Raw genomic sequence first — 13,774 nt, forward strand, 5'->3', positions numbered from 1 at the left:
GTGGCAGCAGGCGGCGGCGGGGCAGCCTGCACGGCGCGCGTATGCGCCGTGTGCTGCAGCACGATGCCGCAGCGGCAGCGACGCACAGGGCAGGCGCGAGGGTGAGGGAGAGAGGTGAGCCGCTTTGCGAGCGGGCCGCAACCTTCCACCTCTCGCATCTGCCGACTCTGCTCGACTCTGCTCGACCCAGCTGGCCGCTCATGCGCAACCTCCAGCACATCCGCTAGCTCAGCTGCGGCGACTCGCCCGTCGAGACGGTCCACCTGAGCCATCGCTCCGCCCCGAGGCAGCGGCGCTGCGGCCTTTTTGAGCCAGCCTCCTGGCGGCTCGCCGTGCGGTACTTAGCTGCCAGCCCATGGCTACAGATGGGCAAGAGCGCGGCCTCGCCCTCGAGCTGGCCGTCCCGGAGGCTGGTGCGCCGGCTCGGGCCCCGTCACCTGCTTCCCTCCTCTCGACCCTCTCTCGCCGCCTCAGCACTTCCGTCCGCAAGTCGAGCACCATGTCGACGACTCAGACGATCCAGATCACCAAGGCTGTCGCTTCCCAGCCCCTCATCGATGGCTTCCCTGGCGGACAACTGCGTGCGTCCCCTCCGACTGTCGAGCGGCGAGATCGCTGACCAGCCCTTCCCTGCAGTCGATTTTGCCGCCTTTCCCTCGTCGAGTGGTCCCGCAACGGCAGGCGTCTACCGCAACCTCGGGAACGTCCCCCAGTTCGACGTTGCAGGCTATCCCGAGGACGAGGTGAGCAGGCCTCGCTTTCTCTCACTCCCACACTCGTGCCGCGCCGCTCATGTGTCCTCCCTCTCGCAACGCAGTTCAAGTACGTGATCGACGGCGAGATGGCTGTCGTGCAGGGCGGCAAAGAGATGGTCGCGCTCGCGGGCGACCTCGTCTACATTCCGAAAGTGCGTTCACCTGCTCACAACGCTCACCAGGGTCCCTCTGTCGACGCTGACATGCTCTCGACGTGCGCAGGGAGCAGCCTTCACGGTCCTGCCGACGGTGTTCACGGCCGTCTTGTGCGTCGCCGCCTTTCCTTCCCTCTCTCGATGCCCTCGAAAAGGTCGACCTCGACGAGCCGTGCTGAGCGCTGACCCTCTCGCTCGCGCACAGCTTCTCGGCACGAGCACCAGCCTTCACCAAGGCTCCTCGGTTCTCGGCACAGTTGTAGAGCGCCGTTTGCCTGAGCATAGAGCCGATGTTCCCGACCGACGAGCTCGCGGGTTTTCTTCCTTCACCTCTTCCCCGAGAGCGTGCGGCAAAGAGCGAGAGCGAGAGAGAGAGTACACGAGAGAGAGATGCAGCGACTGAACTGCGTCCTCGACGAGGTACACCAACAGCGAGTGCAGGCGAGCGAGGCCGAGAGTGAGAGCGGCGAGAAGCGCAAGCAGGCTCGAGCGCCGGTTCTCTCTCTCGCGCTCTCGGCGGCGGATCTCTCTCTCGAGCGCGCACCTCACAGCGACCGTATGCCAATGCAAGCGAGAGAGAGTGAGAGAGAGAGAGAGAGAGAGAGAGAGAGAGAGGAAAAGGCACAGAACGGAATCTACCAGAGAGGAGGGAGAGAGGGAGGGAGGGAGGGGGAGGAAGGAGCCGCTCAGAGCTCAGTCGGGGCAGCGTAGACCGACTCGGGCTTGACGGTGCCGCCGTTGGCGAGGCGGGCCTCGCCCCACTTGCGCAGGCGGATCGACTCGATCGCGATGAAGCCACTGTGGGCGCGCGCGGAGAGAGAGAGAGAGAGAGAGAGAGCAAGAGAGGCTCAGGTCAGTCCCGTCTCGAATCGGCGAGGAGGAGGGCGAGAGAGGGAGAGGGGGGACGTACGTCGTCGCGCTCGGGTCAAAGTTGGTGACCGAGTCCATCGAGACCTGCTCGGCGTCGTACAGGGCCTCGGTCTCGCTCATGCGGCCCTCGACGATGACGTTGCCCATGATGAGGGCGAGGCGCACCCGGCCGTTGACCGTCTCCTGCGACTTGGCGAGGCACGACTGGACAAACTCGCGCTCGGGCGAGAACCAGTAGCCTGTGGCGCCACGAGAGAAGGGGGAGAGAGGGAGCGAAGGAGCAGAGGGGGAGGACAAGGGAACGAGGTCAGTCCTGCTCACGCAGCCCAACGTCGCCGCCGAGAGAGGGCGCGGAAGAGAGGGAAAGAGACAGGGGACGCACCGTTGTACAGGATCTTGCTGAGCTCGGTCGTGACAAAGCCATCGCGGAGCGCGCGCACGTTGCGGTCGACGACGAGGCCCTCGAGGTCCATGTGGGCCTTGCGGAGGATGGTCGCACCGGGCGACTCGTAGCACCCGCGGCTCTTGACGCCGATGAAGCGGTTCTCGACAATGTCGATGCGGCCGATGCCGTGCTTGCGCGCGAGCGCGTTGAGCGTCAGGAAGATGTCGACCGGGTCCGTCACCTCCTTGCCGGCCTTGGACGGGACGGCGTCGGTGCCGTCCGGGTGGATGACGAGCGAGACGGGGATGCCCTTCTTGAACGTGATCGAGATGCGCTCGGGCGTGGTCGGGCACTTGTCGAGGCCGTTGATGAGCTTCCACATGTCGGCGGGCGGGGTCGTGTCCGGGTCCTCGAGGATGCCGGCCTCGTACGAGATGTGGAACAGGTTCTCGTCGGTCGACCACGGCTTGGCCGCCGTCTGGAAGACCGGGATGCCCTTGTCGGCCGCAAAGTCGAGCAGGGCCTGGCGGCCGGCAAAGCGCTCGTAGAAGACCGGGTCGCGCCACGGGGCGATGACCTTGATGTCGGGCTGGAGGGCGTAGAAGGCGAGCTCGAACCGGACCTGGTCGTTGCCCTTGCCCGTGCAGCCGTGCGACACAAACTGGCAGTCCTCCTCGACGACGACGTCCATCATGGCGCGCGCGATGACGGGGCGCGCGAGCGAGGTGCCGAGGAGGTAGACGCCCTGCCGTGCACATGTGGGTCAGACTGTGTGCGTCCAGAGAGAGAGAGAGAGCGCGCGCGCGTGGGGCGCACCTCGTAGATGCAGTTGGCCTGCACCGAGGGGTAGATCAAGTGCTCGACAAACTCCTTGCGGCAGTCTGCGAGGACAAACTTGGCGGCGCCGATCTTGTTGGCCTTGACACGGGCGGCCTCAAAGTCCTCCTCCTGGCCGACGTCGGCCATGAAGGCGATGACCTCGTAGCCCTCGTCGATGAGCCAGGCGAGGATGCACGACGTGTCGAGCCCGCCCGAGTAGGCGAGGAGGACGCGGCCCTTTGAGCCGGCTGCGGCGGTGGTGGACGACATGACGGACAGGAGGGGAGGGCTGTTGCGGACGAATTGGAGCGGGGGGCAGAGATAGGGAAGTTGGGGGAGAGGGGGAGAGGGCGAGGGCAAGGAGAGGGTAGGGGGGACAGTGTGGAGGGAGATCGGGTCAGGTCGAGTGGGGTAGAGTAGAGTGAGCGTGAGCTGGACTGACCTGGAGCTGAGGTGGTGGAGGGGAGAGAGCCAGAAGAAGTTGGCGGCGGCCGGCTCTCGTCGTCGGTCGGCTCGAGTTGACTCTCGCTCGCTCGACCCCGCATCGTCTGGTCTCCCGCCACCATGCTCGCAACCACAGCGACCCACCTCACCCGCACCACAGCCCGCACCCGCACCCGCCCGGCACCGCACCACCTTCGATCCCTCGGCTGGTTCACCCGCTCCACTGCCGCCTCGGCGCAATCTCCCCCACCGCCAGTCGAGCAGCAGCACCCGCTCGACGAGGACCACGACCTCGTCATCGTCGGCGGTGGTCCCGCAGGACTCACCCTCGCAGCCGCCCTCGGTGAGCCCCCCCTCCCCGCTCCCTCGTCTCATCAGCTCCAACTGACCCCCCTCCCCACCATCGCAGCCTCGAACGAGCACATCGCCGCCACTCACTCCATCACGCTCATCGAGGGCGGGCCCCTCGCCCCGATCCGCGACTGGCACCAACCCCCAGCCACTTACTCGAACCGCGTCAGCTCCATCACGGCCGACAATGCGCGCCTGCTCGCCGACGCCGGCATCTGGCAGCACATCGACCACACGCGCACCCGCCAGCTCGACGAGCTCCAGGTGTGGGACGGCCTGTCGGACGCCCGCATCGAGTTCCAGTCGCCCTTCCTCCCGCCCTCCTCTTCCTCCCCCCCTTCCTCCTCGCCCAACGCGCCCGAGCCCGACGCCTGGGACGCCGCGTACGCCTCTGCGCTCCGCCCACGCCGCGCCCACATGAGCACCATGCTCGAGAACCTCAACCTGCAGCGCGCGGCCCTGCGTCGCATCGACGAGTGCGTGCGAGACCGCGGCGTGAGGGTCGAGCTGCTCGACGGCCGGCGCGTCGAGGGGATCGAGAGGGGCGAGGGCGGCTGGCCCGTCGTCAGTGTTGGAGGGCAGAAGGGGGCGGTGGGCGGCGGCGGCGGCGCAGGGCGCAGGCTGCGCGCGAGGCTCCTCGTGCGTCCTCCTTCCTCTCCCTCTTTCTCTCGCTTTCTCTCCCTCGCCTTCCCTTCTCTCTCCTTGCCCCCTACCACTCCTCAATACGCCCCTCCTCCTCTCGCTCGCGCACCCCTCACTGACGCCCGTCCTCTCGTCCTCTCGTCCGTCCAGATCGGCGCCGACGGCGCCAACTCGCCCGTCAAGACGTTCTCGAACATCGACACGTTCGGGTGGGCCTACGACCGCCAGGGCGTCGTCGCGACCGTCGCCGTCGACCCGAACCCGCTCAACGTCGGTGAGGGCATGAGCACCGGGTGGCAGCGCTTCCTCCCCGAGGGCCCGGTCGCGTTCCTCCCTGTGCGTCCTGCCTGCGCCTCCCTCTCTCTGTGTGAGCGCGCAGACCGAGACTGACTCGTCGGCTCCGGCCGCACCGCACCGCAGCTCTCGGACTCGCACGCGTCGCTCGTGTGGTCGACCACGCCCGAGTACGCCGCCGCCATCAAGTCGCTCCCGCTCGACGTCCTCCCGCACCTCGTCACGGCCGCCTTCACCCTCCCTTACGACACCCTGCGCTCCTTCCTCGACGCCCTCGTCCCGCCCCGCGCCGCACCCGGCGCCCTCGCCGCCCCCGCCGCCCCGGCCCCGACACACGACGCGCCCGCGCTCGTCGCCCAGCTCGAGTCGGCGCTCGTCGCCCACTCGCAGTTGACGTACGACCCCTCGTCGCCCACTGCGCCGCTCCCGCCGCGCATCGTGTCGGTCCAACCCGGCAGCGTCGCGTCGTTCCCGCTGCGCCTGCAGCACACGTCGTCGTACCTCGGCCTCCCGACCCGCACGCCCGACGCGCCCGTCGCACTCGACGCCCGCACGGCCCTCGTCGGCGACGCGGCGCACACGGTGCACCCTCTCGCGGGCCAGGGGCTCAACCTCGGACTCGCCGACGCGTTCTCGCTCGCGTCGCTCGTCGCGCGCCGGGCGGGCCAGGGCGCCGATGTGGGCGCGTACCTCGGGCTCAAGGAGTACCCGCGAGAGAGGTACGTGCGCAACCACGCCGTGTTGAGCGCGTGCGACCACCTCGCGAGTTTGTATGGACGCACGGACCGCGTCAGCGTGTGGGCGAGGAGCACCGGTCTCGAGGTGCTCAACGAGCTCGAGCCGCTCAAGAGGCTCGTCATGGGCCAGGCGGGCGGGGCTGAGGAAGCGGCGGCGGGAGGCGCGGCGGGAGGAGGTGGAGGGAGGGCGGGCAGCGTCGGCGCGGGCGCCTGGGGCGCTGTCGCGAGCGTGCTCGAGGGCGTCGGCAAGGCGAGGGACATGGTCGGCGCTGTCGGCGGCGCCGTCGTCGGGCAGGTCGGCAGGCGCGCGGCAGAGTTTGTCGTCAAGGGCCGGTGAGCGAGCGAGGTAATCGAGCGTGGCGGTTTCTCTCTCTCTCTCTCTCTCTCAAGGATGGATGGCGGGGCTCGTGCGCATGGCTCGTCGCGTGTCCGGCTGTGGGACGCTCTCGCCCTGTGGCTGGCTCAGGGGCTGGTGTCCGCGGACCGTCCGCGCTCGGCGTCGTCGCCGGCGGCTCGCAGACTCGGGCTCCGCTCCGCTCGCCGACTCCCGCTCTTCGCTCTCTTCCTCCTTCTTGCTCTTGCTCGTCGCTATATCTCATCTGCGACCCACGCGCTTTCGTCGTACTCGCCATGGGCAAAGGTCCCCACTCGCTCGCCGTCGCGCTTGCGATCCTGCGCGCCGCCTTCGAGGCCATCCCAGGCGGCGGCGACGCCGGCCTCGCGAATGGCGAGATGGTGTTTGAGCGCATCAACTTTGACGGGCTCGACAAGAAGGCGCAGGAGGCGCTCCTCGACTGGCTCCAAGCGCTCAAGGCGTTTGCGACGGGCCAGGCGAGGGCTGTGCTGCCGCCTCTGCCGGCGGCCTTTCTCAACAAGGTGCGTCTCCTCCCTCCCTTGTGCGTCTTGTCCTCCATAGCGCACCGCCTGACGTTCCTCTCTCGCAGCACGGAGAATGGCGCTCGGCGCTGCAGGGCATCTCGAAAGACGTCGACCAGCTCGTCCGTCCCTTCTTCTTTCTCTCCTCTGCGTCGTCCCCTCGCCCTGACTCGAGCCACCGCGACACAGCGCGCCACGCAAGAGCGCTCGCTCTCCAAGGAGGCGCCGCGACCCGGGCTCGGGCTGCGGCAGGCGTGGATCTACGGGACGACGCCGGAGCGGTGCGCGAGGGAGCGGGCGTGGCAGTAAGGGAGGTTGTGCAGAGTGCAACGCAGGGCTGCGCGAGGTCGACCCTTCCGTGCCGCAGGACGAGAGAAGAGAGGTACCGCGCGCACAAGAGGAGGAGGAGGACAAAGCGCGCTCCGCTCCAACTGCGTCGTCCCGCAGCTTCGCTCATCCTTCCTCCGCTTCGCTCCGCACTCGCTCGTTCTCAACATAGCGCCGCCTCGGCGTCGGTCAGCAGCCTGCTCTCCGGAGGAGCACGCGCTTGCCGTCGTCCGCTGTTCGGACCGGACTCGCCGCGGCGTCGTCGTGGCCCTCGAAATTTCGAGCGAGGCTGGCTCAGCGCTCGAGAGCTTCTTTGCTGCCAGCTCTAGCTGTCCAGCACTCGCCTGCGATGCCCTCTCGACCATCTGTACCGCTCATGGAAAACGCGCACCACCGCTCGGGCCGCTCCCTCCCCCTCCGCACCACCTCGTCGCCGCAAACGCCGACCTCGAGCAACTGGAGCCGCCCGTCGATGCGCCAGTACGCGTCCGTCAACTCCCTTTCGCCGATCCACTCGTCGTGCACGTCCCCGACCCACTCGACGGCATCGTCGTCGGCTCGTCGCGCTTCCGAGCTGCCCGTCGACTACAAGATCCTCGTGCGCCTCCTCCGATGCGTCCTCTCGACCGGCGCAGACGAGTGGGACGCCCTGTCGACCGAGTGGTGGGAATCGCTCGCGGACGAGGATCGGTACGACGCAGGCTCGAGGCAGGGCGAGGTCGTCGACTGGGCGCACAAGATCCAGGGCATGGCCAAGGGCGACTCGTCGGCCAAGCCGCGCATCCCGGCGTTCCTCCTCGAAGCCGCAAGAGGGCAGGTCCGTCCATATTGCTCTCTCTCTCAGTCGCGGTCAAAGCGTCGTGACGCTCACCCTTCCTCTTCGCGCAGGACGCCGGGGTCCGCAAGGGCCGCGCGCAAGACGTCGTTCAGGCCATGCTCTCGGTACACAGCAAAGCGATCGATGCCGTGCGTCCTCATGTCCTGTCGACCTCGTTCGCGCGCGCCGCCGACTGACCTTCCCAAACGCGCGCAGCACGACGCGCAGGATTTCCTCACGTCGCCGCCGCGTTCCTCTCGCGCCCCTCGCCCATACTGCTCGATCGGGCACCGAGCAGCTCGTCTCTACGGGACGACCAAGGGCGCGTGGGAGGCCGAGCAGAACTGGTAGTGGGCCACCTTTCGAGATTTAGACTTTCTAGACGGCGACGGCGTGCTGATGGAGGTATCGTAGATTGGCAGGGCGTACGAGGGGCAAGGGATGATGGCTACACACATACAACCAGCTGAGGAAGAGAGAGAGAGACAACGAAAGGAAGGGGAACGAGGAGGAAGAGAGAGGGGGGGCGACGAGGCGAGTTCTACTTGGTCGCCTTGCGCTGCTGCTTGAGGAGCTGCTTCTTGCGCTCCTGGAGCTTGGTCGTCTCCTCCGAGCGGCGGTCCTGCGAGTACGCCATCTTCTTGTACAGCCGGCGCTGCGAGTTGGTCATCATCGACGCCTTGATCTCGTCCTGCTCGTCGCGCTGCGGCGCGGCCACCTTCTTCTTGGGCGCCGCCTTCTTGGCCTTCTTGGTCTCGGCGGCGAGGTCGGCCTCGAACACGGCCGGCGCGACGCCGCGCGCCTCGGCCTCGAGCTCGGCGGCGTGGCGCAGCTCCTCGTTGCTCGGGTCGGCGGCGGCCGCGAGCAGTGCCGGGCCGGGGCCGGCAGCCGCAGCCGGCGTCGCGACGTCGTCGTCGTCGTCCTGCTTCATCGCCTCGTCCTCGTCGGCCGCCTCGACCGACTCGTCGTCGTCCTCCTCGACGTCGCTGCCCATCTCGACCTCGACGCCGCCAGCCTCGGCCGGGACGTAGCCGCCGCGCTCGCGCACCTCGTCCTCGTCGACGAACGGCGACAGGTGGGGCGGGAGGACGGCGCCGGGCTTGTACGCGTCGGCGGGGAGTAGCGTCTTCTTGTTGACGCAGTCGACGACCCACTGGGGCTGGACGTAGGCGCGCTTGCCCGGGTGCGAGGCGGCCGTCTCGGGGATGACGGGGCGGTCGAGGACGTGGTGCGTGATGCGCGCGTCGTCCTCCTTGTACGGCGAGCCGGCGCCGAGGACCGGGTCCCACCCGACGCGGCCGCCGAACGAGCGGATGACGAACTCGAGCGTCGGGCGCGTCACCTCGCGCGACAGGAAGAAGAAGTACGGGGCGAACAGGTCGGTCGACGCGGTGAGGGACGAGGGCTGGGTCACGCTCGTCGTCGGGTCCGACTCGTCGACGCCGGCCGGGGTCGGGAACACGTCGAGCTCGAGGGCGGCGTCCTGCGCCGCGCCGGCGAGCGTCGCCGCCGCCGAGTCGGCCTGGTCCTCGACGCTCGCCTCGGCCTCGCCGCCCTTGCCGCCGGCCTTCTCGATCTCGGCGATCTGCTTGCGCACGTCCTTGGCGTACACGCGCTTCTTCTCGGGCGCGTCCTCGCCCTCGACCTCGGGCATGCGCTCGACGACGAGGCCCTTGGCGCCGGCCTCCTCGAGGAGGAGGGCGCCGAGGCCGGCACCGTTCTCGTCGAGGACCTCGTCGAGCTTGGGCGGGTAGACGAGGTTGTTGTCGGTGTACAGGCGGTAGAAGACGAAGCCGAGGAGGGTTTGGTACAACTCGAGGAAGGTGAGCATGATGCGGTAGTCGAGGTCGGACGGGATCTGCTGGGTGAACATGTAGGGGACGAGCCACGTGATCGTCTGGCCCATGACCTCGGCCTGGAAGTAGATGCCCTTGATGCTGAGGAACACCTTGCGCAGCGAGTGGGTGCGCATGACGTAGAGCTGCCACTCGGCCGCGAGGCGGTTGCAGTTGGCGATGATGGACGCCGGCACGGTCGAGGTGGCGGGGAGGGCGGCGAACAGGACGATGAGCGACAGGGCGTCGTCGAGGTCACGGAGCGAGTCGACGAACGTCGGGTACCTGGTTGGCGTCGAGAGAGGCGAGTCAGTACACCCGGACGAGCGCAGGGGAGGAGAGGACAAGAAGGGGGACGAACCGCTCCTTGATGATGTGGTCGAGGCGGTAGGTCGGCTTCTGCTCCTGCAGGTTCTTGGCCAGGTGCCACTCGCCGCGACCGACGGCCTTGCTCAGCTTCTTGGCGAACGCCTTGTGCTCGCGGAGCTTGTGGAGGACGGGCTCGTGGAGGAGGTACTGGATGTCCTTGGCGTAGTAGAACGAGGCCGGGGCCGACGAGCCCTTGTTGGCCTTCTTGCGGTTCTTGGGCTCGCGCGGGTAGATGCCTGTGCGGGGGTGCGGGACGAGGGTCAGCTCCGTGTGTGCGCCAACTCGAGGGAGACGAGAGGTCGAGTGAGCTCACCCTTGAGGATGCAGAGACGGCGGAAGTCGCCGAGGGTGCACTGGAGCTTCTTGATGGCCTGGTTGCGAGTGATGTACTGCACGAACGAGGCAGGTCAGTCATGGGTTGGGTTGAGCCGGACGAGGCGAGGTGAGGCGGAGGCGAGTCGAGCTCACGTTCTTGGACGCGCCAGCCTCGCCCTTCTTCTTCATGCCGTTGTGGCCACGGGGTGCGACTCGGCCCATGGTGTGCTGTGCTGGCTGGGAGGAGCGAGCGGGGTGGTGAGAGGGTGGAGAGCGCTGGCCGCGCGAGCTGGCGGTGCCCGAGCTTCGAGGCGAGCGGCACGCGGCGAGAGCCAATCGGATCGCCTCATCAGCTGCAACCGCTCTCTGCTCTCGAAAGGCTCAGACAGCTCGCGCGCGCGCTAAAGATGGTGAACAGGGTATGCCAATGCAAAGTGAAATCTCTAGCCAGACCGCCCGTGCCCCTCGAGCCGGACCTCTCCTCCTCGCCGCCCGCTCCGAGCTCCTCACGTCGGCCGCCACCCGTTGAGCAACAGGCGCGACTGCTGGAAGCCCGTGCGACGCTGCTGCTTGGGCGCGATGCGACCTGCGAGAGACGAGGCGAGGGAGAGAACGGCGAGCGAAAGAGGAGGAGGGAGAGGTGGGCCGAGGGGAGCGAGAGGGTTCCACGGGGCGAGGGAAGGAGTGAGGGAGGTGCGAGGGAGGCGAGGGAGGCGAGGGAGGGAGGAGAGAGAGGGCGATTGAGGAAAGGAGGGGAGAGAGGAAAGTCAGTCTCGAGAACTCGAGGAGGGCAAGGGAAGGAGGAAAGAGGAAGTGCAGGGACGGACCTCCGGTCGTGCGCATCTCCTGACACACAAAGCTCTCGGGCGCGGTCCTCCACTCATCGAGGACGTACTTGCCGCCCTCGTGCTGCGTCGGCTCGCGGTCCTCGCCCGAGCCAAACAGGTCGAGCGCGAGCTGCGTGTGCGAGACGCCCGCGTACGTCGTCACGCAGCGCGGGTTGACGAGGATCTTGGCGATCGCGTTCGGGAACGCGTTGTTGGGCAGCGACCGCGGACGGCGCTTGTCGAGGCGTCGACGCTTGCCCTTGCCCACCGCCGCCGCCGCCTTGACCTCGTCGGCCTCGACGGGCGCCGCCGCCTGGTTGGCGCCGACGCCGAAGAGCGAGCGCTTCTGCGGCTGCTTCTTCTTCTTGTCTGCGGCCTTGTCGGCGGCGGCCTTCTTGGCGGCGACCTGCTCGGGCTCGGCGACGAACCACTTTGGCGCCTCGTCGTTGGCGCCCTTGTCGTCGTCGCCGCCCTTGACAAAGCCCTCCTTGGCGGCGACCTTGCCCGGGTCGACCTCGTCCTTGGGCGTGTCGGCGTCGACCTTGCCCCACGCGGCCGGGCCGGCGGCGTCAGGCTGGCCGGCGAGCGGGCCCGCCTCGGGTTTGACGGCGTCCCACTGCGCCTTGTTGGGCCCGTCGAGCGCCTCGACGACCTCGTCGGCGTCGACGGGCGCACCGGGAGCGGCGGCGCCCTTCTTGTTGGCGGCGCCGGCGCCGGCAGCACCGGGCGCCTTGCGGAGCGCGCCCGCCGAGTCGTCGTCGTCGACCATGTCGACGGCGAGGTCGACCGGCCGACCCTTGCCCGCCTCGTCGACGTCGTCGGCCGAGCCCTCCTCGATCTCGTCGTCGTCGTCGTACTCCTCGTCGCCCTCCTCGTCGTCGCCCTCGTCGGTCGTCGTCGAGGCCGCACCACCTGCGCCGGCGCCCGCACCGCGCCCGAGCTGGCCCTCGAGCGCCTTGCTGATGGCGTTGTCGTTGCCCGGCCCGCCGCCCGGCGCGGCGCCCGTCTCGTCGGCGAGGTAGTCGCCCGAGTTGGGGTACCCGACTTTGTCGCTCGTCGTCGGGGCGTACGACGCGAGCATCGACTGGATGAGGTCGTCCATGAACGGGTGCACGTTGCGGGGCTTGCCCATGCGCTCCTCGTTGTGGAGCCGCTTGGCCTCGTCGCGGATGCCGTCCTGGAACGACGCCATCCACATGTCGCGACAAAAGTGGAGCTGGGCCGAGTCCATGCACGGGCCCTCGCTCCACCGGGGCGCCTTGCCGTCCGACGCGGCCGTCGTGTTGAACACCGACTCGACCGACGAGTGGTACGTCAGGCCGAGGTAGTACGACTTGTGCGGGTCGACGATGTGGGTGCCCGACTCGCAGCAAAAGACCTGGAACGGGAGGTGGAGCGTGTACCGCGCGCCGCCGTACGCGTCGCGAGGTGGCGCCTCGTCGATCGGCGATGTCGACTTGGAGCCGCGGAACAGGTTGCCGTCCATGTCGCGCGTGCGCCACCGGTCGTTGTAGATGAAGAAGCCGTTGTGCTCCTTCCAGTCCATCGAGCACACCATCGACGCCTGGTTGACGACCGAGACGCGGATCGTCTCGAGGATGTCGTTCGGGCACGTGAAGCCCTTGAGCCAGATGACGCGCTCGAACTGGACCTTGCGGCGCTCCCACAGCTCCTGGAGGGGCTCGAGGGCGAGGTTGCGCGTGTAGGCCTCCTCGAGCGGGTAGTACGACGCCGTCGGGTCTTGCGTCATGGGCGGCACCTGGCGGATCCGGAACGAGATGCCGAGGAGCGTCATGATCATCTCGGCGAGGTCGCACAGGAACGGGGTCGAGTCGGTCGAGGCGTAGTCGACGATCGAGACGAAGACGGACGTCGGCCCGAGGCGGCGCGCGAGTTGGACGATGACGGCGAGTTGGTCGACGAGGAAGTGGTCGGCGCCGTGGACGACGAGCGCAAAGTAGTACAGGGCGCCCGGCCTCGCGAGGTCGCTCCAGTCGTCCTCGCGCTTCGAGATGCCGAACGGCCTCGTCAGGCTCGAGCACGCCGCGGCGGCCCACCCGTTGAACCCGAGGAGCTCGTCGATGGCGCCGCGCACGACCTGCTCGTCGAGGTGCATCGTGTCGGACCCGGTCATGAACGGCTTCTGGAACCGGGTCCAAAAGTCCTGCATGCCCGCGTCGATGTCGTTGTCGAACACGTCGTGCGTCTCGTCGCGGTTGATGCGCGACTGGAGGAACGGGTACTTGCGGGTGTCGAGCGTCTGGCCCGACAGCGGCGTCCCGAGCGTGATGCGCTCGAGAATGTCGGGGTGCGCAATCTCGCCGGCGCGCGTCTTGGGCTGCGTGAGGAACGAACGGTGTGTCAGCTTACGATTCACTCTGTCGGGCCGTCCTGCCCTGCGCCTCCTCTTCTGGGCACGACCACCCGGGAGAGCGAGAGAGAGAGAGAGGGAGGAGGACGCACGGTCGAGTCGAAGAAGATCCACTTGAAGACGAGGATGCCGACGATGCCAGCTGCGACTCGAGCGGCGAACCGCTGCCGCGGCGACACGATGATCTGCGGGCGGTGGGGGAACGCGAGAGCGAGCACATGGAGGAGGAGGAGGGGGAGGGGGGGGGGGGAATGAAAAAGTCTTGCACGCGATCGTACCCATATCCGCATCAGGTCCCCAAGGTGATCAGCCTCTAGTCCATAGAATAATGTAGATAAGGGAAGTCGGCAAAATAGATCCGTAACTTCGGGAAAAGGATTGGCTCATAGGGTAGGGTACGTCGGGGCCTTGGGCAAAGACAAGGGACCGCGGTGGGACTACTGTGGCGCAAGCTGCGGCGGACCTGCTGTGGACCCGAGTCGGCGCCCCTGGCCAGTCTTCGGACGTCTGGCGTACGATTAACTACCAACTATGAACTGGTACGGACAAGGGGAATCTGACTGTCTAATTAAAACATAGCATTGC

The 13,774-nt window shown here is 67.8% G+C and overlaps 7 protein-coding genes across 7 annotated transcripts in view; 4 read left to right on the forward strand and 3 right to left on the reverse strand.

The window, feature by feature from the left end:
* Positions 1–499: 499 nt before the first annotated feature.
* Positions 500–1,173, forward strand: RHOBADRAFT_44873 (uncharacterized protein; the record flags this gene model as incomplete). The annotated part of the gene is made up of 5 exons (XM_018414496.1): positions 500–581; positions 637–743; positions 818–907; positions 978–1,021; positions 1,116–1,173. 5 exons carry the CDS (start codon positions 500–502, stop codon positions 1,171–1,173), a joined length of 381 nt encoding a protein of 126 aa, XP_018270431.1.
* A 365-nt stretch (positions 1,174–1,538) lies between these two features.
* Positions 1,539–3,273, reverse strand: RHOBADRAFT_66600 (uncharacterized protein). The gene is made up of 4 exons (XM_018419023.1): positions 2,982–3,273; positions 2,163–2,910; positions 1,821–2,019; positions 1,539–1,708 (listed from the first exon to the last, which is right to left on the reverse strand). Exons 1-4 carry the CDS (start codon positions 3,252–3,254, stop codon positions 1,597–1,599), a joined length of 1,332 nt encoding a protein of 443 aa, XP_018270432.1. The 5' UTR covers positions 3,255–3,273; the 3' UTR covers positions 1,539–1,596.
* Positions 3,274–3,713: 440 nt separating this feature from the next.
* On the forward strand, positions 3,714–5,405 carry RHOBADRAFT_5484 (uncharacterized protein; the record flags this gene model as incomplete). The annotated part of the gene is made up of 4 exons (XM_018417525.1): positions 3,714–3,771; positions 3,838–4,418; positions 4,572–4,757; positions 4,842–5,405. Coding segments are annotated over 4 exons (1,389 nt in total), but the record flags the coding sequence as incomplete, so codon positions are not given.
* Positions 5,406–6,082: 677 nt separating this feature from the next.
* RHOBADRAFT_44876 (uncharacterized protein) lies at positions 6,083–6,637 on the forward strand (the record flags this gene model as incomplete). Its single annotated transcript, XM_018414497.1, has 3 exons — positions 6,083–6,328; positions 6,397–6,450; positions 6,518–6,637. The coding sequence occupies 3 exons, from the start codon at positions 6,083–6,085 to the stop codon at positions 6,635–6,637; spliced, it is 420 nt and encodes a 139-aa protein (XP_018270434.1).
* A 367-nt stretch (positions 6,638–7,004) lies between these two features.
* RHOBADRAFT_44877 (uncharacterized protein) lies at positions 7,005–7,823 on the forward strand (the record flags this gene model as incomplete). The annotated part of the gene is made up of 3 exons (XM_018414498.1): positions 7,005–7,472; positions 7,544–7,621; positions 7,689–7,823. 3 exons carry the CDS (start codon positions 7,005–7,007, stop codon positions 7,821–7,823), a joined length of 681 nt encoding a protein of 226 aa, XP_018270435.1.
* Positions 7,824–7,871: 48 nt separating this feature from the next.
* Positions 7,872–10,235, reverse strand: RHOBADRAFT_37392 (uncharacterized protein). Its single transcript, XM_018413430.1, has 4 exons — positions 10,145–10,235; positions 9,990–10,065; positions 9,669–9,912; positions 7,872–9,592 (listed from the first exon to the last, which is right to left on the reverse strand). The coding sequence occupies exons 1-4, from the start codon at positions 10,211–10,213 to the stop codon at positions 8,014–8,016; spliced, it is 1,968 nt and encodes a 655-aa protein (XP_018270436.1). The 5' UTR covers positions 10,214–10,235; the 3' UTR covers positions 7,872–8,013.
* Positions 10,236–10,399: 164 nt separating this feature from the next.
* RHOBADRAFT_27900 (uncharacterized protein) overlaps positions 10,400–13,774 on the reverse strand; it is a 3,992-nt gene continuing 617 nt past the window's right edge. The window contains exons 2-5 of the mRNA XM_018412806.1: positions 13,282–13,374; positions 11,864–13,150; positions 10,819–11,131; positions 10,400–10,577 (exon numbers count right to left, since the gene is read on the reverse strand). Of these exons, the coding sequence (XP_018270437.1) occupies positions 10,498–10,577; positions 10,819–11,131; positions 11,864–13,150; positions 13,282–13,374 (1,773 nt within the window). The 3' untranslated portion in view covers positions 10,400–10,497. The remainder of the gene's footprint in view (positions 10,578–10,818; positions 11,132–11,863; positions 13,151–13,281; positions 13,375–13,774) is intronic.

This window comes from Rhodotorula graminis, assembly GCF_001329695.1.
Source record: "Rhodotorula graminis WP1 unplaced genomic scaffold RHOBAscaffold_8, whole genome shotgun sequence".
In the NCBI taxonomy this organism is placed as follows: Eukaryota; Fungi; Basidiomycota; class Microbotryomycetes; order Sporidiobolales; family Sporidiobolaceae; genus Rhodotorula; species Rhodotorula graminis.